The 27,232-nt window shown below is 54.7% G+C and overlaps 1 protein-coding gene across 2 annotated transcripts in view; it reads left to right on the top strand.

Moving 5' to 3' along the window:
- The window catches only part of CACNA1B (calcium voltage-gated channel subunit alpha1 B), a 250,042-nt gene extending 223,465 nt beyond the window's left edge, over positions 1-26,577 (top strand). Inside the window, exons 38-47 of one of the 2 annotated variants that reach the window (XM_030920382.1) lie at positions 3,428-3,524; positions 6,737-6,845; positions 14,773-14,880; positions 16,624-16,736; positions 17,811-17,938; positions 20,095-20,230; positions 20,583-20,699; positions 22,176-22,380; positions 22,640-22,890; positions 23,477-26,577. In XM_030920382.1, the coding sequence (XP_030776242.1) occupies positions 3,428-3,524; positions 6,737-6,845; positions 14,773-14,880; positions 16,624-16,736; positions 17,811-17,938; positions 20,095-20,230; positions 20,583-20,699; positions 22,176-22,380; positions 22,640-22,890; positions 23,477-24,007 (1,795 nt within the window). In that variant the 3' untranslated portion in view covers positions 24,008-26,577. The remainder of the gene's footprint in view (positions 1-3,427; positions 3,525-6,736; positions 6,846-14,772; positions 14,881-16,623; positions 16,737-17,810; positions 17,939-20,094; positions 20,231-20,582; positions 20,700-22,175; positions 22,381-22,639; positions 22,891-23,476) is intronic. The other variant, XM_030920383.1, reaches the window with a different exon arrangement.
- The last annotated feature ends 655 nt before the right edge of the window (positions 26,578-27,232 follow it).

Here is a 27,232-nt window from a genome sequence, read left to right as displayed (position 1 = left end):
TGTGTGTGCACCTGTGGTGTGCACATGTCTGTGGTGCACATGTTCCTGTGTGCATGTGTGTGCCTGTGGTGTGCACGTGTGTGTGCCTGTGGATGTACACATGCTTGTGTGTGCCTGTGGTGTGCACGTGTCTGTGGTGTACACGTGCCTGTGGGTGTGCATGTGCCTGTGGTGTGCACGTGCCTGTGGTATGCACGTGTCTGGTGTACACGTGCCTGTGTGCCTGTGGTGTGCACGTGTCTGTGGTGTACACGTGCCTGTGGTGGGCATGTGCCTGTGTGTGTGCCTGTGGTGTGCATGTACCCATGTGTGCATGTGTGTGCATGTGTGTGCCTGTGGTATGCACATGCCTGTGGTGCGCATGTGCCTATGTGCGTGTGTGTGCCTGTGGTGTGCATGTGCCTGCTGTGGGTGGATTCTGAAAGCACGGAGCTATTCACCCTGGTGTTGCTTTTCCCAGCCTTCCTTTTGTTGTTGCTTCAACCCTGTGGTGTGAAGCCTGGCGACTTGAGAGGAGAATTGCAGTCACACTTCTTGCAGCAATCTGGCTGCTCATTTCTGTGTCCACCCATCTGTCCAATAACATCTCCTGGGCATCTGCCATGTGCTGGGGCAGGGGCCCAAAGGGGAAACGGGCACATGCTGTCAGAACACTCAGGCGGGCTTGGCAGTGAGACCATGTGGGGACTGTAGCTCAAGGCCAGAGCATTTCTGAGGAAGGAGAGGCCACGTCCGGCCTGAAGAATGAGAGAAGGTGGCATTTGAGCTGAACTTAATAGGAAGGATTGAGCACTAGAGAACTAGGATGGATTGAGCTGGGGGTGGGAGGTGGGGCAGAGGGGAGAGGGAGGCCAGCTGGCTTCTGTCTGGCTGGAGAGGAGAGTGCATTGCAGAGGGGCTGCAGGGAAGGCTGAGACTGGTTGAGAAGGGCATTGAAATTGGTTAAGCAAGTCGCTTTGATTTTGTTTTATAGACTGGGTACAGCCCTTGAATCGAGAAGTGATGGTGTCAGGTCCACACTTTTCACCTGGGCTTGATGGGCAGGGACAGTTGGAGAGGGTGGGAGGTGTCACATGTGTCCAGCCCCCCGTGGTGGTCCCTTGGCTGCAACAACCTTAGCAAACACCTTTGGTGAGGCCCAGGTGGGGCTTCCTGTTTCTTCCCCCTTTTACAGAAGGAAATTCAACATGATTTGGAGCTGATTGGACCGAGGGGGCTACACTGTAGGAGAGAGGAGCATTGGTGGTGACCCAAGGACGCCAGCCCTACGATGATAGGAGGTCCTTAGCTGGACCAGGGCTTCTAGGGGAGGACACAGCGTTCAGGGAGTTGGGGTCAGTCAGGAGGCAGACGGGTGTGGGCCTCTGAGGTGCTGTGATAGAGAAGCAGACCCACTGTGTTGTGGTGCGGCAGAGGGTTTGGCTGACCTGGGAGGCCCAGGGAGCATCGTCACTCAGGCAGTGACAGGAAGAGTTGACCGAGAGGGAGGGCAGGGCAGTGTTCTGCGTGGAACGGCTCCTGCACACATCGGGCTCTGGAAATTTCGCTGGGGTTGCCACACCTCCCGGGGAGCTCCAGGCCCCAGTCCCCCAGCGAGGTGCCACCTGTCCAGTGCACCCCTCACCTCCGCCGCCACGCCTGCGCGAGGCTGGTCTTCCCATCACAGGCTGGGCGGGCGGGCGGGTCGGGCTCCATCCTGCCTTTGTTGCCATAACCTGTGACATTTCCTTTCCAGTTGCCGGATTCATTATAAGGATATGTACAGTTTGTTGCGTTGTATTGCGCCACCCGTTGGCTTAGGGAAGAACTGCCCTCGTAGGTTGGCCTACAAGGTTTGCAACTTCAGAGCCTCCATCCAACATACTTCCCTGCCCGAAATGCAAACACAGCACACACTCCCTGCCTGGTTTGGGAATGACGACGCCTCACCTTTCTTTCCTCCTGTCCTGCCCCGCACTCCAGCCTCCTGGATGCTTTGGTCCCCTGTCTAATCTCCCCTGACCCTTCTAGCTGGCTGGGGACAGGCAGCCTTTTGAGAGTGCACAGAAAGCTTTCTGGCTGGGCCATGATGGCTGGGACCAGCTCGCTGGGTGGGAGATGGGGGCTAGGTCCCTCCTGCATCAAGGAAGCAGTCGACTTGCCCAGTTTTTCCTCTGAGCTCTCAAGAGTGAGCTGATGGTCAGGCCAAAGGCCGAGGGTCCCAGAGGAAGGGAGCGCGGGCACAGGCCTCCCAGGAGCAGCCGTCCTCTGGGTCGAAAGAGCCCAGTAACCCAGTGGCTCTCCAGTCCCTGGGGGAGGAAAGGGCAGAGGCAGGGTGGGGGCCAAAGACCAGCCGTCCTGCTTTGCCTCTGGAGTGGTGCGCTCAGCTCAGCCAAAGAGTCCCTGGTCTGGAACCGTGGGCGGAGGGCAAGGCCCCAGGGCAGATCCATCTGCCAGGAAGAGGCTGTCCCCTTTCTCTCCTGGGCCACCTGAATCTGGCTGTGTCTCTAGGACCCCAAGCCCACAGGCAGGTGTCCCAGGGTTGGAGGTAGGCCCCAGGCCTAGTGGCCTCTCTACTTGGGAAGACTCTGTTGTCGGAGCCTTTAGGTTCCCAGATCCTGAAGCCTGCCCCTTTGCTGTCAGAGCCGGTGCAAGGTGGCCCCAGGCCATGTCCCGCCAGCTCCTCCCCCCTCCTGCAGTCTCCCATTTCCCACCCAGCCTTGACCCCCAGCAGCAGCCCTGCCCTGGACTGGCCTCGGGCGTCTCTGGGCTTGAAGCAGGACTTGCCCCAAGGTCAAGTTTTGGCTCTACAGCTTCAGGGCTCCCTCTTTAGTTTTCTGGTTTGTTTCAGATATTCTCCACCTTTTTAGCCTCTAGCCTCACTTGGAAGCAAATCTGACCATAAGGAAAGCTGATGTCTCTGCTGTGGTTCTCCACCACTGCCTCATCTGCCACCTGACCCTGCCTGCCAGCTCTTCTGGCAGGGTGAACCAGCTCTTTTCTGATTGGCATTCACTGTGATTTTTAAAAGAGTAAAATCAGAAATTATCAACCCAAAGCCGCCCCGATGCAGCCCTTCCTCACCCCTCCATGTTCATTAGCTCAGACGCCACCCCCGCCCACTGCCCCTCGTGGGGCTGGAGTGAGGAGGTGAGGCTCGGGGGTGGGGGGCCAGGAGGGGGTCAAGCCAAGCAAAGAAATCCCTCATTTTACTTATTTTGATTTTGGGCTTTGAATCCGACACTTTGATTAACTGGCTCTGTTTTCTTGTCTGCTTCCTCCCCGCCCCCTTCCCTCCACACCCCCCTCCCCTGCTCCCCCTGCTCCCCTCCCCGCCCCTCCCACTCCCCTCCCCGCTCCTCCCACTCCCCTCCCCGCTCCCCTCCTGCTGCCGCTCCTCCTGTGGACCACCCCACTGTGCCCTGGCCTCGCTGGGACGGGTTTCCAGTGGGCGCATCAGTTACAATGACATGTTTGAGATGCTGAAACACATGTCCCCGCCTCTGGGGCTGGGGAAGAAATGCCCTGCTCGAGTTGCCTACAAGGTAGACCCTGACCCTGCACCACCCCCCCCAGGAGGCTGTGTGTGCTCGCCGGGGGGTGCTCGCTGGCTCTCCCAGCTCCTCTCCCTTTCAGGGTGCCCGGCTGTCTGTCTGCCGCTCTGCTGTGCACCCATGGCCGCCTCATTGTGTCTTTCTCTTCAGCCCCATTCCAGCTTCTTTCCCAGACGGAGGGACGTGGCCCCCATGATGTCTCACTGGCCTCTTGTCCCCACAACCTGAGTTGCCCCCTCTGAGAACCCCCTGGAGGCTCAGGAAGACAGAACTAGACCCTCCTCCCTGCCTTTTCTCCCTCTCTTCCTTTTCTAGGAATGAGGGGACAGACCATTTGTTTAACAGAGATTGTTTTTGTTCTGGGCTCAGAACAAAGCCCTAAGCCCCTGGTATGGATGGACCTGTCCAGCCCTCTGGGTCTGGCCCTGGGGGCAGGTGGGGCCTGCAGGGCCTCTGGCGCTTCTGTATAACCCCCTCCCCAGCTCAGCAAGTGCAGAGGCTCCCGGGGCCCAGGCTGCAGACTTTCTAGGCTCCATGGTGGGGAAGAGGCACCATGGCATTGAGAAGGAAAGGGGTGTCGGGGAGAGGTTGCTTGCTATTATTCCTGGGGCCTCAGAGGGCCGCTGAAGGATGGGGATGGCCTCAGGGCCCAGGAGGCACGGGAAGGGGGTAAATCGAGGGATGCCTCCAGGCCTCCCTCCTGGGTAGGCAAGCAGGTCACACGGCCCAGCCCTAAACCTCTTCCATCTGCCCAGCTGTCCCCAGTCCCACCCCATACCCGCTGTGTGTAAGCACCTTCGTTCCCCCAGCACCCCCCCCACCCCCCCAATAGCCCTCCTGAGGCCCCCACTGCTCTCCCGCAAACAGCCTGTGGTTCAGCCAGCACGTGCCTAGAGCTCTCCTGAGTCTCCCTGAGGAAGACTTTCCTGAATCTGTCTGAGGAAGCTTCCCACCAGAGCTTCCATCTCTCTGGTGCTGTGGACAGCTCTTGTCCACACTGTCTGTCTCTGTGCCCTGACTCTAGGTCTTTGTCACCCGACTCAGTGCAGCCTGTGGGAGCCGAGTGGCTCCTCTAAGCCATCCTCAGCCCCTGCCCTGTCCCTGCATTGTGCCTGCCTGGGTGTCCTGCATGCAAGGCTGTAGCTTTGTCCCCAAGAAGGAGAGCTCTGTCCACACTTGGTGCCAGGGCGAGCAGGCAGGGCCGTGACGGAGCAGCCTTTGGAGCCCCATCCAGCTGTGCCGGCTGACTCCAAGGTTCTGGGCATGGAGAGACCAAGGGAGGTCTCAGGGTGGGAGCAGAAGGGCCAGATGAGCTGAGGAGGGTCCAGGAGATGCCCAGAGTGCCGCACCTCGGAGGGCCCAGGGCAGAGACACCTGTCTGTTTGCCCTGGCCTTGCCTCTTGGCTTCTTCCTGAGATTCTTGGCCCTTTGGGCCCTGGAGTGGGCTGATGGCACCCTGGGGAGGGTAGTCTCCAGTGCCCTGGGTGGAGCTCTTCCTTCTTGGAAATTACCTGCCTGTTCTGCCTTCACTGCTATTCCCAACGCCCCCCAATGCCTGCCCTCTGGGAGAGGAATTCCTTGGCCTCTCACACCGCCATCCATGCTGGTCTGCAGGGATGCCGTTCTCTGGGAAGCCATTTACTCCTGTTGTGCTGCACACACATGCTGGGCAAAGCCCTGGGACTGGATGTGGCAAGTGGGGCTTTGCCAGCATTCGGGGCCAGAGTCAGGCTCATGTCTCCAGCCTGGCTTGCATCCACACCCCACCAGCTGTTAGGCTGAGGACTCTGGATTTGGGGCCAGGATGCTAGGGGCAGGGCTGTGTGGCCCTCCCTAGAGAAGGGGCTGGCCTGCCACAGGTTGCAGGCTTGGTCAAGGACAGGCAGACCCTGGGGAGGGGCTCCTGTCTCTAGCTGGACAGTGCTCCTGGGGCTCCACTTGGCCAGCTCCTTGCTCCTCACGCTCAGAATATTCCAGGCACACTTGAGACACATTTCCTCCTTGAGGCCTCTTAAGATCTTAGAGCCTGGGTCTCTGGGCAGCACTGGCTGTGGCCAGAGGACTGTGGTGCGGACACAAGCTCATCTCCGACTGTTCTGTCCCTGAAAACTGGCAACGGGCTATCTGCCTGAGAGGGAGATGGAACAGCACTGCAGGACACTGCCCCAGCCTGTTCTGAAGTGCAGCAGCCTCGGCCTGCGGCCCTGGGTAGTCCCATCTGTTCCTGTCCTTCCAGCAGCAGGAGCTGCCTTGTACGGAGATGGGCTCTGCATTTTAGTGGCATCGAGCATCTCTCCCAGGCCTCATGCTGGGTGGTGAGAGGCAGAAGCCTCACCGGACCTGAGCTAAAACCAGGGTGTCACCTCTAGGGGCCTCCACTGGGAGCTGGGCCCCAGAGAGGCACCCTGGACCACCTACTCCTTGTCCAGATGATCCAAGCGGTAGGAGGAGAAGACGAGGGTCGGCAGAGCCATGAGCACAGGAACCCCTTCTGTCTGTGGCTGCCGCTGCTCCTCCCCAGCCAAGGCTGCACTATTACATTCAGTCACAGGCAGGGGTCCCTCGGGGTGAGGAAGTAGCTGTGATTTCAGAGGGATCAAGGCTCCAGTCTTTACCTGGAGTTCTACTTTTCTGCAGCCAGGAGGGTCCTTAGCTAGATCTGCGGGGCGGGGAGTCCATGGGAGAGTATGAATGCTGGCAAAACTCCCACCCGCCCCACCTCACTCAGGCCTAGGCACCTGCAGGGACCACCACTGGGGTGCCCAGCCTAGCCTCCAGGGACCCCATCATTGCGTAGTCTTGGGGTGGGGAGTGGCCGCAGCAGGCCTGGCCCTGACCGCCCTGCTTGTCCCCGGCCCGGCCTCCAGGGACCCCGTCATGGCATAGTCTGGGGTGGGGTGACCCTCCAGGGACCCCATCATTGCGTAGTCTTGGGGTGGGGGGTGACCGCAGCAGGTCTGGCCCTGACTGCCCTGCTTGTCCCCAGCCCGGCCTCCAGGGACCCCGTCATGGCGTAGTCTGGGGTGGGGTGACCCTCCAGGGACCCCATCATTGCGTAGTCTTGGGGTGGGGGGTGACCGCAGCAGGTCTGGCCCTGACTGCCCTGCTTGTCCCCAGCCCGGCCTCCAGGGACCCCGTCATTGCATAGTCTGGGGTGGGGTGGCCGCAGCAGGCCTGGCCCTGACCGCCCTGCTTGTCCCTAGCGTCTGGTTCGCATGAACATGCCCATCTCCAGCGAGGACATGACTGTCCACTTCACATCCACACTCATGGCCCTCATCCGGACGGCGCTGGAGATCAAACTGGCCCCAGGTGAGCAAGGCAGCCTCGGAAGGAGGGCCCCAGACCCAGGGATGTGCACCCCCGCCCTGAGTGCCAGCCCCAGGAGGACACGCAGGGAGGAGGGTGAGGGGTCAGCTGTGTCTGGAGGGGTCTAAGGACAGCCACACAGGATGCCCGCCCTGTGGGGCACTGGCATTTCCGCCTGGTAACCATCTGCACATTAGCACTGCAATGATCCCATTTTCATGTAAGGAAACTGAGGCATGGTGAGATTTCATAAATTGCCCAGGTTATTCAGAGCCAGCTGGTGGTGGAACCAGGACACAGCCTGGCCAAGCCTCACTACAGCTAGCACCCTCCCTGGGGACGAGCTGGCATGCCCTTGGCCCCTTCCCATAGTGAGCCCATTCCCTATCTGGTCTTTCCCTGAACGGATGGACAGAACCACAGAGTGATGCCAAAGCAAGAAGAGAAGGAGCCTCTAGTGTGTTTTTCCCTACCACAGAGGCGATTACAGCCCCAGAGAGCCCACCCCCGCCCCCCTGCGTCTGCCCCATCCCCTGCTTTGTGCACCAAGCCCCACTCACGTCTCCCCAAGGATGCCATACTGGCAATGCCATACTGTTTCTTACCCTGCCAGTTTTTCTCTTTACTGGATTATTTGTGTCAACATATAAACACCCGATTATTTCCTCCATCTTTAGAAAGTTCTCCACCGGGTGCAGTGGCTCACGCCTGTAATCCCAGCACTTTGGGAGGCCAAAGTGGGCAGATCACGAGGTCAGGAGATCAAGACCATGCTGGCCAACATGTCGAAACCTTGTCTCTACAAAAAATACAAAAATTAGCTGGGCGTGGTGGTGGCGAGCACCCGTAGCCCCAACTATTCGGGAGGCTGAGGCAGGCTTGAACCTGGGAGGCGGGGTTGCAGTGAGCTGAGATTGCACCGCCGCACTCCATCCTGGTAACAGAGTGAGACTCCATCTTGAAAAAAAAAAGTTATCTTCCCCTCTGTTGACTTCCCTATTCTCTCCTTTCTAATGCCCCGCTCTTGAGAGATTGTCTCTGAATTCCCTTTCCCACATGCTGGAGGCTCTCCCCAGCTTCACCAGAGCTGCCCTGGGGGTCTCCAGGCCTCCATGTTGCTCGACTTGAAGGCCGAGGCACATCCCCAGCTCATGGGCTGTCCATGGCCGTTTCTCCATTTGCACTCTCTTCTTTTTGAACCTTTTTTTTATCTGTTCCTCTGGTCTCACAAACTCTGGGTGTGCCTTTGTGCCATGGAATGTTCTCTACTCTCATTCCTTTATCATCTCACCTATTCCCATGGCTTTAAATAGCATTAATCCAATTTTGTATTTTTAGTCCTGACTTCTCCCCTGAACTTCAGATTTTCCCCCACAGCCTTCCCCATCTCAGTCAATGCTCAAGCCAAAACCTTAGAAGTCATCTTAATTTATTCATGTATTTATTTATTTATTTATTTATGAATGATAGGGTCTCACTGTGTCACCCAGGGTGGATTGCAGTGGTGCAGTCATGGCTTACTGCAGCCTCCACCTCCCAGGCTCAAGTGATCCTCCTGCCTCGGCCTCCCAAAGTGCTGGGATTGCAGGCACCACCCCTCCCTAGTAGTTTTTGTATATTTTAGAGATGGGGGTTCGCTGTGTTGCACAGGCTGAGGATCATCCTTTTCTCCGCCTTCTTTCTTATCCCATTTCTGATTCATGCCTTCTCTCTCATATTTTCTTGACTCTATCTTTAAAATATATCCAAAATATGGCCACTCCTCTCCCGTTCCCCACTGCTGCGTCCTCTGGCTCTTGACTGTTGCTGCAGCAGCTTCTAATTCATCCACTTCTGCCCTTGGCACCTTCTGCCTGCCTTCAACACAACAGCCAGAGTGATCAGGTTTAAAAAAAGACTAATAGCCGGGCGCAGTGGCTCACACCTGTAGTGCTAGCACTTTGGAAGGCCGAGGCAGGCAGACTGTCTGAGCTCAGAAGTTCAAGACCAGCCTGGACAACACGGTGAAACCCCATCTCTACTAAAATAGAAAAAATTAGCCGGGTATGGCGATGTATGCTTGTAGTCTCAGCTACACGGGAGGCTGAGGCAAAGAATCACTTGAACCTGGGAGATGGAAGTTGCAGTGAGCCAAGATCGTGCCACTGCACTCCAGCCTGGGTGACAGAGTGAGACCTCATCTCTTAAAAAAAAAAAAATCAGGTGCAGTGGCTCCTGCCTGTAATCCCAGCACTTTGGGAGGCCGATGCAGGCAGATCACGAGGTCAGGAGATCGAGACCATCCTGGCTAACAGGGTGAAACCACGTCTCTACTAAAAAATGCAAAAAAAATTAGCCAGGTGTGGTGGCAGTCACCTGTAGTCCTAGTTACTTGGGATGCTGAGGCAGGAGAATGGCTTGAACCCAGGAGGTGGAGCTTGCAGTGAGCCGAGATCGCGCCACTGCACTCCAGCCTGGGAGACAGAGCAAGACTCTGTCTAAAAAAAAAAAAAAAATCAAACTAACAAAATTGATAAAGCCCTACCTGGACTGATCAAGAAGATAGAGAAGATACACATAACCAACATAAGCAACAAAAGAGGGAACACCACTGCAAGTCCTGTTAAAGTTAAAAAAATAATAAGAGGCCAGGCACAGTGACTCACACCCATAATCCCAACACTTTGGGAGGTCGAGGCAGGAGGGTCGCTTGAGGCCAGGAGTTGATGACCAGTCTGGGTAGCATAGCAAGAATCTGTCTCTACAAAAAATTGTTTAAAATAATTAGCTGGGCATAGTGGCACACACTTGTATTCCCAGCTACTCAGGAGGCTGTGGCAGGATGGATCACTTGAGCCCAGGAGTTTGAGGCTACAGTGAGCTATGATTGTGCCACTGCACTCCAGCCTGAGTGACAGAGTGAGACCCTATCTCTTAAAAATAATAATATATTTTAAATAAAGGAATTTAATAAACAACTTTGTGTCCATTTTAACAAATGAAATGGAAAAATTCCTTGAAAAACACAAACTATCAAGCTCACTCAAGAATAGATAACCTCTACAGTGGCTCATGCCTGTAATCCCAGCACTTTGGGAGGCTGAGGTGGACTGATCACGAGGTCAGGAGATCGAGACCATCCTGGCTAACACAGTGAAACCCCGTCTCTACTAAAAATACAAAAAACTAGCCGGGCGTGGTGGCGGGTGCCTGTAGTCCCAGCTACTTGGGAGGTTGAGGCAGGAGAATGGTGTGAACCCAGGAGGCGGAGTTTGCAGTGAGCCAAGATCGTGCCACTGCACTCCAGTCTGGGTGACAGAGCAAGACTGTCTCAAAAAAACAAAAAAGAATAACCAGGTCAGGTGCCCTGGCTTATGCCTGTAATCCCAGCAGTTTTTGTGGTGGAAGGAGGAGGATCACTTGAGCTCAGGACTTTGAGACCACTCCGGGCAGCACAGGGAGCCCCTGGCTCTACAAAAAAATTAAAAAATTAGCTGAATGTGGTGGTGAACGCCTGTGCTCCCAGCTACTTGGGGAGGCTGAAGTAGAAGGAATCAGCTGTGATGGTGCCACTGCACTACAGCCTGGGCAACAGAGTGAAACCCCATCTCAAAAAAAAAAAAAAAAGCTTCAGTAATACCATATATATTAAATTAAGCTTAGAGTGGAAAAACCTTCCACGAAAGACAATTCCAGGTCCAAATGGCTTCATTATTGAAGTCTACCAACTGTTTAAGGAAGAAATAATGCCAATTCTATATAGACTCTTCCAGAAAGGGGAAAAAGGGAATATTTTCCAACTTATTTTATTTTCAGAGGCCAGCTTTGCTCTGATACCAAAACTAGACAAAGACATGACAAGAAAAGAAAACTACAGACCAATATCCCTTATGAACATAGATTTTTAAAAATCTTCAACATAATCTTTCAGCAAACTGAATTTTTTTTTTTTGATACCGAGTCTTGCTCTGTCGCCCAGGCTGGAGTGCAGTGGCGTGATCTCGGCTCACTCCAAGCTCCGCCTCCTGGGTTCACGCCATTCTCCTGCCTCGGCCTCCCGAATAGCTGGGACTACAGGTGCTTGCTACCATGCCTGGCTAACTTTTTTGTATTTTTAGTAGAGACGGGGTTTCACCGTGTTAGCCAGGATGGTCTCGATCTCCTGACCTCGTGATCCACCCGCCTTGGCCTCCCAAAGTGCTGGGATTACAGGCGTGAGCCACCGCGCCTGGCCAAGCTGAATATATTTTAAAAGATAATACCTGATGACACAAGTGGGGTTTACGCCAGGATAAGTTGGGTTCAGTGTTGAAAATCAATTAATGTAGTTTACTGTATCAAAGAAGGAAAAGCATATGATGATCTCAATAGATATAGAAAAAGCATTTGACAAAATTCAGTATCCATTCATGTTTTTAAATTTCTCCATGAACTGGGAATTAAGGAAAGCTTCATCCATCATGTATCATAGACTCACTTATACTGTCAATTGATTTTTAACAAACTTGGAAAGGCAATTAATGGAGAAAAGATCATCTTTTCTACAAACGATGCTGGAGAAATTTAGACAATCCTATGCAAAAAGAGAAACATTCTTGACATGCCGTTTTAGCTTGCTCGGGCTGCCACAACAAAATGCCGCAGCTTAGATAAAAGAAATGTATTTCTCACAGTTTTGGAAGCCAGAAGTCCAAGAGCTTGTGCTTGTGACTCTTAGGCCTCTTCTCTTAGCTAGTAAACAGCCATCGTCCTGCTGTGTCCTTGCACAAACTTTCCTCTGTGTGTGCATGGAGAGAAAAAGAGCACGTGGATTTCCAGGTATCTCCTATGAGACCACTGATTCTGTGGATCAGGGCCCCACACTTAGGATCTCCTAGAACTGATCACCTCCTTACAGGCCCTGTCACCAAATACAGTCGCGTCTGGGAGTTAGGGCTTCTACATGTGGACTGGAGTAGGGGACAGCTTAATCCATAGCACATACCTTTTATCCCGTACAAAAAATAACTTGATCCTGGCTAACACGGTGAAACCCCATCTCTACTAAAAAATACAAAAAACTAGCCAGGCGAGGTGGCAGGCACCTGCAGTCCCAGCTACTCGGGAGGCTGAGGCAGGAGAATGGCGTAAACCCAGGAGGCGGAGCTTGCAGTGAACTGAGATCCGGCCACTGCACTTCAGCCTGGGCCACAGAACGAGACTCCGTCTCAAAAAAAAAAAAAAAAAAAACTTGGATTGTAAACAGAAATGTAAAATCTAAAATTATGAAACCTGTATAGAAAACACAAGGCCAGGTGTTGGCTCACGCCCATAATCCCAGCACTTTGGGAAGCCAAAGCAGGTGGATCACCTGAGGTCATGAGTTTGAGACCAGCCTGGCTAACATGGTGAAACCCGTCTCTACTAAAAATACAAAAAAAAAAAAAAAAAAAAAGGCTAGGCCTGGTGCTGTGCTGTGCACTGGTAGTCCCTGGGAGGCTGAGGCAGGAGAGTTGCTTGAACCTGGCAGTCGGAGGTTGCAATGAGCTGAGATTGTGCCACTGCACTCCAGCCTTGGTGACAGACCGAGACTCCGTCTCAAATGGAAAAAATCGATAAACTGAACTACAGCAAAACTTTCGCTATATGAAATGCATATTTATATTTCAGACAGAGTCTTGCTCTGTTGCCCAGGCTGCAGTGCAGTAGCACAATCTCAGCTCACTGCAGCCTCTGCCTCCCAGGTTCAAACGATTCCCCTGCCTCAGCCTCCCAAGTAGCTGGGATTACAGGCACACACCAACACACCCAGCTAATTTTTGTATTTTTAGTAGAGATGGGGTTTCACCATGTTGGCCAGGCTGATCTCGAACTCGTGACCTCAAGTCATCCACTCGCCTCGACCTCCCATAGTACTGAAATTATAGGCATGAGCCACTGCACTCTGCTACGAAAGATATTTTTAAAAATGAGGCCGAGTGCAGTGGCTTGTACCTGTAATCCCAGCTTTGATTAACTGAGAGAAAAGGTGGGAAGATTGCTGGAATCCAGGAGTTTAAGACCAGATTGGACAACAAAGTGAGGCTCTGTCTCTACAAAAAATAATATTAAAAAATTAGCTGGACATGGTGGCGCATGCCTGTGGTCCCAGCTACTCAGAGGCTGCGGCAGAACGATTGCTTGAACCCAGGTGTTCAAGGTTCCAGTGAGCTGTGATCATACTACTACACTCCAGCCTGGGCAACAGATGGAGACCCTGTCTCAAAACAAAACAAAAAACCAGAATGAAAAGACAAACCTAAAACTTGGAGAACATAATTATTAAACACATATCTGCTATAGGATTACTGTTCATAATATATGAAGAACTGTCACAACTCCCTAAGAAAATAACCCAACCAAAACAGACAAAAGATTTGAACAGAAATGTCATCAAAGAAGATATATGGAAGGCAAACAAATACATGCAAAAATGCCTGATATCATTAATCATTAGAGAAATCCAAAAATAAAAAAAAAAAACACACACAACGAGATTACACTCCACTCCACTAAAGTTGCCAAAATACTTTTCAGAATGACAATGCTTAGTGCTGAGAGGGCAGAGCAACTGGAATTCTATGTGTTCCTGGTGGGAAAAGAAAATGATGCAGGCCCTTAGACAGTTTGCAGTTGCTTCTATGGTCCAGCCATTCCACGTGGGAAATGAAAACATGCATCCACACAGAATCTACATGCAAAAGTTCACAGCTTTATTCAAAATTGCCCAAAACTGTAAACAACTCATATGTCCATCAGTTGGCAATGGATAAACAAATGGTACATTCGTACAATTAATACTAAGGAGTAAAAGGAAACACGCTACTGTTGCGTGCGGCAACTTGTATGACTCTCACATGCACCACACTGGGTGAAAGAAGCCAGATTCAAAGGCCAGTGTGCTGTATGATGCCACTGGTGTGACATTCTGGAGTAAAACTATGGGGACCCAAAACACATCAGTGGTGGCAGGGGCTGCCAGTAGGACTAGGGGTTGACGCAAGGGGTCACAGAGGAATTTGGGAGTGATGCAGCTGTTGCATACCTTGATGGTGATACTGGGTGCATGGCTGTATGAATTTACCAAAGTTCATAGAAAATGGAAAAAGGGTGACTCTCACTGCATGTGAATTGTACCTTAATAAACCTGATATTTAAGAAAGGTGAATCCAATTATTTTATTCCTCTGCTCAAAACCCTCCACTGCCTTCCCTAACCCTCCTGCCCACCCCCTCCATCCACCCTGCCCCGAGGCCTCCCTGGCCCTTTGGGTGACATAGCAGGGCCAGTGTACTCGGGGGCTCCTTTTACCTTCAGGGCACACAGGCTTCCTCTTTGGGAGACTTTGATGGCTGTCCTGTCCACAGCTGAAGCTCTGCTGATATTTCCTGTCCCCTTCCCTGCTCTGCTCTTCTTGCCTTGGCACTTTCCACTCTCCAGTACACTTTATTATTATTTTTTTAATTGCTGCTTTATTGGTAGACTAAAGCGGTGTCAACTCCAGAAGGGAAGTTTTTTGGCCCCATCACTTGGAACAGTACCTGACATTTAGTAGGTGTTCAGTAAATATTGTTGAATGAATAGATGAATGGCTGGAGTGCTGCCATCTTCTTCCTAAATCCCCATTGCCCGTCCCATGCACACATATGCACATGCGCACAGCGCACGCGCACACACGTCAGACACACGTGTGCACATGAGGTGGATGCCCTGCTCACCTGCCGCCTCCTCTGGGCAGACTCACGGCAGGGAGAGCTGTGAGCAGCTTCTGCATCAGCGTTTGTTCCCACTGCACCCTCCTTCCAGCACCATCTGTACCCCATCTCCCCCTGCACCATTCATCTCCCCACCTGCACCAGCTCTGTCCCATTGGCTGCAGGGCTGCTCCTAACGTCTCTGTCTTTTCCCCTTCCCCACCATCATCCTGGTCCAGCTGGGACAAAGCAGCATCAGTGTGACGCGGAGTTGAGGAAGGAGATTTCCGTTGTGTGGGCCAATCTGCCCCAGAAGACTCTGGACTTGCTGGTACCACCACATAAGCGTAAGTGTGAGGGTGAGAAATGCCCCCAGTCCCCACCTTTCCTGTCCCACCCAGAGTGGCTGGAGGGCTGTGGAGGTGAGGGTGAGGGACGAAGGGCAGGCCACCTTGGAGAGCGGGCTCACCTCCTCGTGAGTCTGCGCTCAGCTCCAACCAAGGGAGCCCTGGGTGGCAGAGGAGCCGTGGAGATGAGCGTGGGTTTGTTGTGTTGAGCTCCTGGTGTGTGGAATGTATTTTTTGAAATCCAGAGGACAGGCAGGAGGGTATCCCACAGAGATGTGAGGGAGTGCGGTGAGATGCCCAACTCCATCTTGGAGACATGAGGGAGCGCCGGGAGGCGCCCAACTCCATCTTGTGGGAGACGTGAGGGAGCGCTGGGAGGCGCCCAACTCCATCTTGTGGGAGACGTGAGGGAGCGCCGGGAGGTGCCCAGCTCCATCTTGGAGACATGAGGGAGCGCAGAGAGGTGCCCAACTCCATCTTGGAGACGTTGGGGAGTGCAGTGAGATGCCCAACTCCGTCTTGTGAAAGACGTGAGAGAGCAGGATGAGGTGCCCAACTCCATCTTGTGGGAGACGTGAGGGAGCGCTGGGAGGCGCCCAACTCCATCTTGTGGGAGACGTGAGGGAGCGCCGGGAGGTGCCCAGCTCCATCTTGGAGACATGAGGGAGCGCAGAGAGGTGCCCAACTCCATCTTGGAGACATGAGGGAGCGCAGAGAGGTGCCCAACTCCATCTTGGAGACATGAGGGAGTGCAGAGAGGTGCCCAACTCCATCTTGGAGACGTTGGGGAGTGCAGTGAGATGCCCAACTCCGTCTTGTGAAAGACGTGAGAGAGCAGGATGAGGTGCCCAACTCCATCTTGTGGGAGACGTGAGGGAGCGCTGGGAGGCGCCCAACTCCATCTTGTGGGAGACGTGAGGGAGCGCCGGGAGGTGCCCAGCTCCATCTTGGAGACATGAGGGAGCGCAGAGAGGTGCCCAACTCCATCCTGGAGACGTTGGGGAGTGTAGTGAGATGCCCAACTCCGTCTTGTGAAAGACGTGAGAGAGCAGGATGAGGTGCCCAACTCCATCTTGTAGGAGAGGTGAGGGGGCGCCGGGAGGTGCCCAACTCCATCTTGTGGGAGACGTGAGGGAACGCCGGGAGGTGCCCAACTCCATCTTGGAGATGTGAGGGAGCAGAGTGAGGCGCCCAACTCCATCTTGCGGGAGACATGAGGGAGCGCCGGGAGGTGCCCAACTCTATCTTGTGGGTGCCCAACACCATCTTGTGGGAGACGTGAGGGAGCACCGGGAGGTGCCCAACTCCATCTTGTTGGAGGCGTGAGGGAGCGCCGGGAGGTGCCCAACTCCATCGTGTGGGAGATGTGAGGGAGCGCGGGGAGGTGTCCAACTCCATCGTGTGGGAGATGTGAGGGAGCGCGGGGAGGTGTCCAACTCCATCTTGCTTTCTGGGGAGGAGACACAGGAAGGGCCCCGCATTAAGCAGGTGGGGATGGCCTCAGCTTGGCTATGAGAGGCCTCAGGAGGAGTCAGGGTAGCGGAGGGCCGGGTCAGCATCTGGAGGAGCCCCAGGTAGGCCAAGTCCCGCGTTCTGCCTGAGAGCCCTCTGTCCCAGTGCATTTCCAGGAGTCCTTGTGGGGGACGAGGGAAGGGAGGCCGTTTCTTCAGCTTACTTGCGCCCCCTGTTTCCATGGGTCCTCTGCCCCGTTCTCTGAATCTCAACTCCTGTATTCTCTTCCAGCGGATGAGATGACAGTGGGGAAGGTTTATGCAGCTCTGATGATATTCGACTTCTACAAGCAGAACAAAACCACCAGAGACCAGATGCACCAGGCTCCCGGAGGCCTCTCCCAGGTACCTGGCAGCCCTCAGTTTTCCAGGAAGTAACTGTGATGCCTCCAAGGCTCTGGCATCCTTCGGGGGTTTGACAAACTGGGAGACGCACACCATTCTTGGAAAAAGTACCTCAGGAGAAGGAAGATGAGATTCTTGAAGCTACCTCTCTGGCCCCCAAAGTCAGAAACTACACACAGCCTTTATGCTTTCCATGAGCTGGCAATACTGGGCAGCTCCTGACATAGAAAGCCAGCACTCAGGGCCAGAAGATGAGGGCTGGGCTGGGCAGTGTTACCGTTGTTGCGGGGTGGAAGAGAAGAAGATGTGAAGACCATTTGAGGAGGATTGTTTGGAGAAGTGGAAGGAGAACTGTTTTCCCTTCACACAGAGAGCAAAGAAATTCAGATAGATAGGTTCAGGATCACTGTCTGTTCTGCTCTTGCCTTTGACTGAGATGGTTTGGGGACCCATCTTCCCGATGTCATCCTTCCCACACAGCCGTGTCTTCAGTGACCATATGTTGTCTGTCTGCTGGAAAATTGTCTAGGTGTCCAGGGCTTCTGGGCACATTGACCCAGCCCTTGGATGGAGAATATGTGGTGCTCAGGCCACACCTTCCATTCTCATACCTGGGGTAGACATCACTAATCCATCCAGCAGTCTTCCCAAGCCCTGAAATCTCAGAATTCTGCTCAGCCCTACCCTAACCCTAACCCTAACACCCACCAGCCAATTCAAGGTGATGATTAGATGGAATATTGTTGCCACCTGTAATCTGGTCTAATCCCCTAGTTGTGTAGACAGGGAAACTGAGGTTTTGAGAGGTGACATGGCTTTCCTGAAGTCACTGACAGGTAAGGTTTTGAGGAGATGATGTAAGGGTCCCTTGGCTTGCTTCACTGTTTTGGTCACATGCTCGTATTTAGGGACATATTAGGGAAAGCAAGCGGCTCCTTGCTAAGGGGAAAGAGCCCTTAGGCTGGGCTTGAACATGACCTGGCTTTTGCCCTGTGCCATGTGGTCGGAGCAAGTCGCAGAGGCCACATTGCAGGCCCATTGGAGCTCTTTCCCTTCCCTTTGCCTCCTTTGCAGATGGGTCCTGTGTCCCTGTTCCACCCCCTGAAGGCCACCCTGGAGCAGACGCAGCCGGCTGTGCTCCGAGGAGCCCGGGTTTTCCTTCGACAGAAGAGTTCCACCTCCCTCAGCAATGGCGGGGCCATGTGAGTATCCAGATGCAGGACATAGCTGGACAGGAGGAGGCCCAAAGCCAGTAAAGGGGGAAGCAGACATCCCATTTCCTTGACCTCCCTGGCCCTCACTTCCACTGGCCTCTGGGTTAACCAGCTTAGAGGCACCCGAGGGGCATGTCTGCCACCCGACCCTGCACTTGGGCCCTTAGCAACCCTCCAAGGACAGAGATCCCCCAGGTCACATCTCAGTTCTCAGGGGCTGTCTTTGCTATAGGTGCTCGTTGTACTTGCTGCCCGAGAGCAGTCAAGGGCTCTTCCTTTGCTGGGTTCTGTGGCAGACTTTAAAATTGTTTCCTGTGACATTAGGTGCCTCGTCGAACCCACCTTCCTAACAGCACTTAGACCACCACGTCCCATTCCCAACACAAGTACCTGCTTCCCTTTCAGACAAGAGCCCCCTGCCCCTGCTCCTCATTGGCCCTCCGTGCCAGCAGATACTGAGATTCCACCTCCATCTCCTACCCCTTTCTGTCAGTGGCCTCCTACTGCTCTGATCTTTCTAACCCTGTAAGGCACTTTTCATCTTAGATCTCCACTTTGGTACTGATTTCTGAAGCTGTTATATTTTGTAAACAAATTGGTAAGGCTCTTTTGTATTACTTAACTCTTGCCACAATATTTCTTGGTGACAAATCACTCAGAAGCAGGTGACTTAAAAGAACCATCACTTTTTCCCACTGTGGCCCAGAAAAGTGTGCTCCCAAATCTCAGGACCCAGATCCTGGGGGCTGACTCCCGAGCCCCTGGCAGCCCTCCATTCCCACACTCTGCTTTCAGCATGCTGGTGGAAACCTTCCTTGCATTTAGTCCAGATTCTGACTGTATGTGTAGGTGGGAGGAGATAGTGAGGTGTCTGGGGTTTATCTAAGCCAGGTTTTCAGCAGGAAATTTGAGCTTCTGTTATTTCTGTGATGATAGTTTCTACCTAAATCAATTACAACTCCAAGTTAGAGAACACCCACTCAGACTGGGTCTGGCGAGGGTATTTATTGAGCTATTTAGTGAGCGGGTTGAGCACACCCCTGGCCTTGGACTTTGTGTTTTTCAGGATTAGCAGTGCATTAGGAGCCAGCTCCGGTTCTCCTGACCACCCCTCCTCTCAGCACCAGCCAGCCACTGCGGCTGCTCTGTGCCCAGTGCCAGCAGGGGCTGTAGTGCATAGTCCGTGCAGCAGTGTGTGTGGTGTATTTAGACCATCAGGCTCCAGTCTGAGCTCAGAGTTATCAGTGCCACTCAACCTGCATGACTAAGAATGTAGTCAGTGCTTCACTGAATGTGAGAATGAGCACTCACCCAAACACATTCCATGCCAGTTGGGAGACAAGTGATGAGAAATACCAGTGTGGGAGCATCTCCGGGTGGGGCTTTTGGGGCAGGTGTATGGGCAGCATGTGTGGGGTGGCTTCTGCCAGAAGGCTGCACCCCAGCAGAGAGCCGAGGGATGGAAAGGCTTGTCGTGGCTTGGGCTGGGGGGTCAGAGAAGTAATGAGGAGCCACCAGCAAGGGACTCCTGAGGGAAGAAGCCCCTGGAGGACGAAGCCCAAAGAGTCCTGGGCGAGGCCCCCTACCCCCCATCCCAGCCCGTCCCCTCCATGACAGCTTTGCCCTCACCTGTCCCAGCCTGTCCTCTCCATGACAGCTTCTCTCGCTGTCTGCTGGCATAGGCAGGACTTCTCAGCTACTGTCCTAACGCAGGCTCTACACATGTGGCCCCACTCCTTCCCAGGTTAGTCCTGTGCGGCAAGGACAACCCCTGCTCACACTTCACAGGTCAGCTCCTTGTCCAGAGGAGGGGGTGACAGGCCCAGGCCCCCCCTCAGATTTGAGCACTGTGGGGCTGTAAGCTGGTGCTCTGCATCCTCTCTGCCACTCTGAATTCCTTCCTGCTCTGACCCTGTTTTGGATCCGTGTCCTTTGATGAGGCTTTGCTTGGGTCTAGTGTGCACAGGCCATGTTGGTACTCTTGTGTTCAGGGGAGGGCTAAGTTCAGCCCAGAACAGGGTGGCCAAGCCCCCTGACCTCTGCTGCATGTGGTGGAGGCATCTGGCAGGTTGAAGCACCAGGCTATTGGTGAGGCATTTGCAGCCTCTGACCCTACAGGAATCTCTTTGTTTTCTCTGCCATAGACAAAACCAAGAGAGTGGCATCAAGGAGTCTGTCTCCTGGGGCACTCAGAGGACCCAGGATGGGCCCCACGAGGCCAGGCCGCCCCTGGAGCGTGGCCACTCCACAGAGATCCCTGTGGGGCAGTCAGGAGCACTGGTGAGCACTCCGGGGGGCTAGTGAGACTGGGTCAGGGGATGTGTGAACAGGGATGGGGGATGTTTGAGACTGGGATGGGGGATGTGTGAAAATGGATGGGGGATTTTGAGACTGGGGTGGGGGACGTGTGAGACCAGGGTGGACGATGTGTGAGACTAGGGTGGGGGATATGTGAACAGGGAATGGGGGGTGTGTGAGACTAGGATGGGGGACGTTTGAACAGCAGTGGGGGTTAGGTGAGACTGAGATGGATTTGGGTGAGACAGCACTGCCTCATGGGGTGAGTCTGGGTGGGGTCAGATGAGTCCGTGGTGCCTTATGTAGTGGGACTGGGCGAGTGCTGTATCCACAGGCTGTGGACGTTCAGATGCAGAGCATGACCCGGAGGGGCCCTGATGGGGAGCCCCAGCCTGGGCTGGAGAGCCAGGGTCGAGCGGCCTCCATGCCCCGCCTTGCGGCTGAGACTCAGGTAGGTGGTCTGGGAGGGTCCAGGCCCTGGGCCAGGCAAATGAGGTGTGGGGAAGTGGGAGTGTGGCTCTGGGCTTCCTGCAGGTGAGGAGACCTGGGGTGGAGAGGGCTGGGGTCCATGTGTGGAGCTCTTTGCTGAGGCGGGAGCAGGCACCTCGGGCAGCCCTGACTGGGTGCCAGCAGAGGTGCAGCCTAGACACCTTCAGTCCCCGAGGCTTCTCAAGAGGATGAGTCAGGTCCGTTAGATGCTGCTGGGACAGCTGTGCCTATTCTCAGCCTCCCATCAGGGGCCATGGGGCATAGGGGCCCCCACTCTGGCCCTGCCATGTTCTGCTCCTCCTCTCTGAGTTTCTACTCCCCCAGATAACCCCCAGCCTCATCCAGAAAATCTCACTGACACCTTAGTCCCCTCTCCCACCTGTGGCTCTGTGGAGGACCCTCCCTGCTCATGGGCAGGCAGTCCCTGGACCACTTCCACTCCCCAGCTCCTTGCTGGGCTCGCCTCTCTCTGGGACATGCACGTTGGATTAAGGAAGAGGAAGCTCTGGCCTGGGGATGGCTACAGCCCCATGTGTTTCCTGGCGTAGGCTCCTTCCACGAGGACACTGGGAGGGTTGCCCCTCTGAGGCCAGTCTGGGAACACTGTGCCCAGACCTCCGAGGCCTTGTAGTTGCTGCAGGGCGTCACCTGCCACCTGAGCCTGCTTCAGTTGGCCAAAAGTGACCAGAGCCCCCGTGCCACCCCTGTCCCTCGGCCGACCTGGGCTGTGGAGCTGTGGATCTGAACCTTGTCTGTGGCTCCTTTCCCATCCCACTGCTGTGGCCAGCAAACCCTTTTCCTCTCCACTGCCTCTCCTCCCTCTTGCGGTTTTCTCCTCTTCCCACCTGTCCTTCCTCTCTTGTCTCTTTTCCCATCCCACTGTGCCCTCCTGGGTGCTACCTGGTGGGTGGGTGCAGGCTGAGCCTCCCTACAGCCTATGCTGGGGCCTCCTCCTTTACACATGTGATGCACTGGCGGCTGTGGGTGAGTTTACCTGGGAGGGGGGGCCCCTCCCCTCCCCTCCCCTCCCCTCCCCTCCCCTCCCCTCCCCTCCCCTCCCAGGTCTCTTCCACAGGTCCTGATTCCGGTCGTGGAAGCAGCTTGGGGGCCAGTCCACCCCAGACGCACCAGGCAGAGTGATCCCACTGCAGCCAGCAGAGGCGTCTCTGGGCCCCACTCAGGGTTCTTCCAACCGAGCCAGCCGCCCTTCTCTTCCTGGCAGGGCACACGGGATGGGGTGGGGACTCAGGCACTGTCTGCCCCCAGCCTGCCCACCTGAGTTCCCATCTCAGGCCTGGGTCCTTCTGACTGTGAGACCAGGATGGGGGACGTGTGGGCCTGCTCCACGACCCCCTCCCATGCCTGCATCCCCGCTGACCCTGGTGCCTCCCCTAGGCCCACTGTCAGTCCTTTGACCACCCCTGTCCTTTGCTCACAGCCCGTCACAGATGCCAGCCCCATGAAGCGCTCCATCTCCACGCTGGCCCAGAGGCCCCGCGGGACTCATCTCTGCAGCACCACCCCGGACCGCCCACCCCCTAGCCAGGCACCACACCACCACCACCACCGCTGCCACCGCCGCAGGGACAGGAAGCAGAGGTCCCTGGAGAAGGGGCCCAGCCTGTCTGCTGATACGGATGGTGGTGCGTGTGGAGGGGCCCAGGGAGCCCCTCAGGGAGCTGTGGCCCGAGTCAGGGGGTCCAAGCAGCCCATGGGGCACCCTCTTCCTTTGTGGGCCTCATGACCCCATAACCAGCCGGAGCAGGGTGGGGCTGAGGCCCAGGCCCAAACCCTCACCCTAGTCCTCCCCTGGCACCGCCTGAATTCTGTCCTGTTGGCCCCGGGGGTCAGGGGTCCCTGCCTTGGGCCTGGCCGCACTAACTTCTTCTCTTCCCTGGCCAGCACCAAGCAGTGCTGCTGGGCCGGGGCTGCCCCCGGGAGAGGGGCCTACAGGCTGCCGGCGGGAACGAGAGCGCCGGCAGGAGCGGGGCCGGTCCCAGGAGCGGAGGCAGCCTTCATCCTCCTCCTCGGAGAAGCAACGCTTCTACTCCTGTGACCGCTTTGGGGGCCGTGAGCCTCCGAAGCCCAAGCCCTCCCTTAGCAGCCACCCCACGTCGCCAACAGCTGGCCAGGAGCCAGGTCCCCACCCACAGGTAAGAGGAATAGGTGAGAAGGTCAGGGCCCAGCTGCCTTTCCCTTGGCCCAGCACCACTGTCCCACAGGCCCCTCCCTCTCCCCAGGGCCTCCCCACTGCCCTTTGTTGTTCCCAGCAACCCCAAGGGCTGGGCACCCCCTCTGTGCCCTGTCCTGGAGCCTGCGTCTGCACCCTATCCCAGCTGTGTTCTCCTCAAGCTCCTGCCTGGGTCACCCTGGGATAGTGGTTCTGTGTCCTCATCCACTTTCAGACCTGGGCCCCCAAATCCTCACCTCTCTCTCGGTCACTTCTTGACTCTCCTTCCCTGACTGTGGTTGTTGGGCTTTTGTTCTGTCCTTTTCCCTGGCCCTAGCCTGTCCCTTCCCATCACTTGCTCTCCCCCACCCCATTCCTGGGCCTGACCCTGACCATCGCTCTCCCACACACACAGGTGCCTGTTGCCTCCCTGGCCACCGCGGCCCAGTTCGTCCACCATTGCCTCCCTCTCTCCTCTCATCCCCCCAGGCACCTGTGTGTGATGTGCTCTGTCTGTTGGTTCGGCTTTTTTTTTTATCTTTGATTTGTTCTGGTCCATTTTCGTGTAGGGCAGTGGTTCCGTGAACGGGAGCCCCTTGCTGTCAACATCTGGTGCTAGCACCCCCGGCCGTGGTGGGCGGAGGCAGCTCCCCCAGACACCCCTGACTCCCCGCCCCAGCATCACCTACAAGACGGCCAACTCCTCACCCATCCACTTCGCCGGGGCTCAGACCAGCCTCCCTGCCTTCTCCCCGGGCCGGCTCAGCCGTGGGCTTTCTGAACACAACGCCCTGCTGCAGAGAGACCCCCTCAGCCAGCCCTTGGCCCCTGGTTCTCGAATCGGCTCTGACCCTTACCTGGGGCAGCGTCTGGACAGCGAGGCCTCTGTCCACGCCCTGCCTGAGGACACGCTCACTTTCGAGGAGGCTGTGGCCACCAACTCAGGCCGCTCCTCCAGGACTTCCTACGTGTCCTCCCTGACCTCCCAGTCTCACCCTCTCCGCCGCGTGCCCAATGGTTACCACTGCACCCTGGGACTCAGCTCGGGCGGCCGAGCACGGCACAGCTACCACCACCCTGACCAAGACCACTGGTGCTAGCTGCACCGTGACCGCTCAGACGCCTGCATGCAGCAGGCGTGTGTTCCAGTGGATGAGTTTTATCATCCACACGGGGCAGCAGCCCCTGGGGGGAGGCCTTGCCCACCTTGGTGAGGCTCCTGCGGCCCCTCCCTCCCCCTCCTTCCCTCTTTTACTCTAGACCACGAATAAAGCCCTGTTAGAGGATGCGGCTCTCTCTGTCCCCTTCCTGTCCTGCCTTCCTGGGTCTCGTACCACACACCAGACCCTAAACCGCAGGCTGCTGTGTGTAGCTGAGAAGGACCCAGGAGTCCAAATCCCGTGTCCTGGGACTCAGCATCCAGGGTGGCTTGGAGCCGTTGTGAGGAGCTCTGCGTCCTGTGGGGAGCACCCTTCACGCGGCCGTGCAGCACAGAGAAGCAGGGCCCACCTGAAAGCGCGCCGAGACCTCGGGACGGAGGGGATGGGAAGGGGACACAGTCGTGGCTTGTGCAGCCCGCCGGTGTCAGTGAACGCTCACTCAGACACGCTCTGTCCCTCCCTGGACACCGTCAGCCCCACAGGGACTGAGTTGGAAAGTGTTCTTACTGTGGTTTTGATTTTTAATTGCAACACCTCTCAGTCTTGTCACTTCTATATACTTGATGTAGAAAAAATAGAAAACCAGAAAAATGGGGAAGGAAATGTTCACATAACTTTAAAAAATCAAACCTGTGGAAGAAAGATGTCAGCTTTTTGCCACGTGTCTTTGTGGCTTATGTGAGGAGACTCCCTGTGCAGCCCTCTCCAGTCCAGGTGGATCCCAGATGGCCCCTGGCTCTGCTGCTGTTGACCAAGTGCCTGACCGCCAGGCCCTCACACTCAGGCTCCTGGGCACTGTGGTGTGAGGCGAGGCCTCGGGAACCATCGTGGCAGGATGTTGTGAAAAGTACTCGCAATGGCAGCCAGATAGCAAGCCTTTGCCAGTGGAGAGTACTGGACGTCATGGTGGGAAACAAGGCAGCCATTTGCTATCCTCCTCCCACGAGTGGAAGGGGTTTCCAGGGAAGCCACAGGGTGGCTGACCATGTGCTTGTGTGAGGCATTTTCAGTCTGTTCTGCATCTGATTCTCAGGGCACACTCTGTGGTATGTGAAATAGGTTTCCTTCCACATACAGCAGAAGAGTGGGAAAGGCTGGCAGGAAGGAGGGAGACATTGGCTGGGGGCTTGGATGTGGGGCCATCAGGGCAGGAGGGAGGAAACCCCAGCTGGAATGAAACTCAGAGCAAGTGACCGAGGGAGGACACCTGACGCCCAGCACTGTCCTGGCGCCAGACACGGAGCAGGCAGTCAAGTGAGGTCTGACCTCCATGGCCATGCTGAGGAGAGAAAGACCATGCTCAGGACACTGTCCAAGGTGCACGAGATGCTGGGAGGCCCTTTGTTTTGTGAAGAAAGGGAGCATTTAGAGCAGTTGGTGGTGGTGTGTCCTCCGTGTTCTGAAATTCCAGATGATCTGTGTTGGATTCTTGGCTTCTACCCCATGATTCTCCTCAAAGAAATTGTGTGTGATGCGTGTGTGTATGTCTGTGTCACAGGAGGCACAGTGCCTGTGCAGGTGTGTTCAGTGCGTGGATGTCATTAACCCATAGGGCTATGCAACAAAAGACACATTTAATAGAAATAAAACACACAAGACCGCTGCCTGGTCTCGGGGTTCAGCATGATTGTGACCAAACCTTTTTATAGAATTTCCTTACCTGAAGGCACAACACTCTGGAACTTTAACGATAACAGAGTATTTTATTCCAATAGAATAAACCAGGAATCTCGGACTATGCATGTGATCACTGTGCTCATGTTGCAAAGTAGAAGGATGTGTATTTTGACTGATGTTTTGTCTCTTGTTCCCCCGCCCCCAGCCCATGTTATCTTGGGTGTCAAATGTGTCCATTCCATGCAGAACCACAGCCATTTCCCCAGGCAGTGTTGGGTCGAGAATCCACTTTTCTAGACCCACACAGCCTAGCTGGCTTGTCTGGACTCTTCTAGGCATTGGAATTGATGAAAACTACAGGGAGCGGGGAAAGGAGACATTATGTCTTGTTTTCCTGACTTTGGGTTTTGTTTCTCACTGTGTCTTCTCCAGCTATCATATATGTCCCCTGAATCTCATAGTGAGTTGCCAAATTTGAAATGCATCACCCAGTTGTCTGCATCTGGAACCAGTCAAGCAGTGGCTGTAGTTTGAACAAGTTATGTGTGCATGTAACATATATACATATATACATATATACAAGTATGTGCATGATAATGTATATCTTCGTACTTTTTGATACAATGTATTCATTTAATTTTTAATTATATTTGATATAAATCAAAGGTTTGTTGCAAAACTTTATATTTAAGAAGTGTTAAAAAAAAGTCCCAACCATGCAACACAACTGGGACCTACTTAAAAAAAATTCTGTGATTGACTAGTTTGCTGCCTGAGTAATATTTATCAGCCAAACTTTGGATTCTGCTGTTGTTTCTACAATGACATTTTGTATGAAGCAAAGTCCTTGAATTAAAATAAAAACTTAGCAAAAAATCAAAAACAAAACCCCACCATGCTGCCATTGGTATATGCAAGGGTGTGGGCCTGGGGTGCCCTGCCAGGAGGGGTCAGAAGAAAGTGAGAACTGCAGTTTGTTGTTGTTGTTGTTTGTGACAGAGTCTGGCTCTTGTTGCCCAGGCTAGAGTGCAGTGAGACAATCTCAGCTCACTGCAACCTCTGCCTCCTGGATTCAAGCAATTCTCCTGCCTCAGCCTCCCGAGTAGCTGGGATTACAGATGCACACCACCATGTCCAATACAAAATAATTTTTGTATTTTTAGTAATGACAGGGTTTCACCATGTTGGCCAGGCTGGTCTCGAACTCCTGACCTCAAGTGATCCGCCTGCCTTGGCCTCCCAAAGTGCTGGGATTACAGATGTGAGCCACCATGCCTGGCCTGCAGTTTGTTTTCAGTGCAAGTGTGGGATCAGGTTTTGAGAGTGTGGTGAGGATCAAGGGAGGCACTTGGCAGGAGGAGGCAGATTCAGCTTCCCTGGGGATCAGGGTTAGGGTTGGTTAAGATTACAGTGGTGGGTTAGGGGTGGGGTTGGATAGATGGTGGAGGAGGTTCTGGGAGGCTGTGTAAGTCCGGGGCACAGAGCTCCTCATAAGATACCCCAATAATCATTCACTCTGCAGTTAAAATGTCAGGATATTGCTAGCTA

This window comes from Rhinopithecus roxellana, chromosome 16 (assembly GCF_007565055.1).
Source record: "Rhinopithecus roxellana isolate Shanxi Qingling chromosome 16, ASM756505v1, whole genome shotgun sequence".
Classification (NCBI taxonomy): Eukaryota; Metazoa; Chordata; class Mammalia; order Primates; family Cercopithecidae; genus Rhinopithecus; species Rhinopithecus roxellana.
This window is presented reverse-complemented; position numbering and strand designations above follow the sequence as displayed.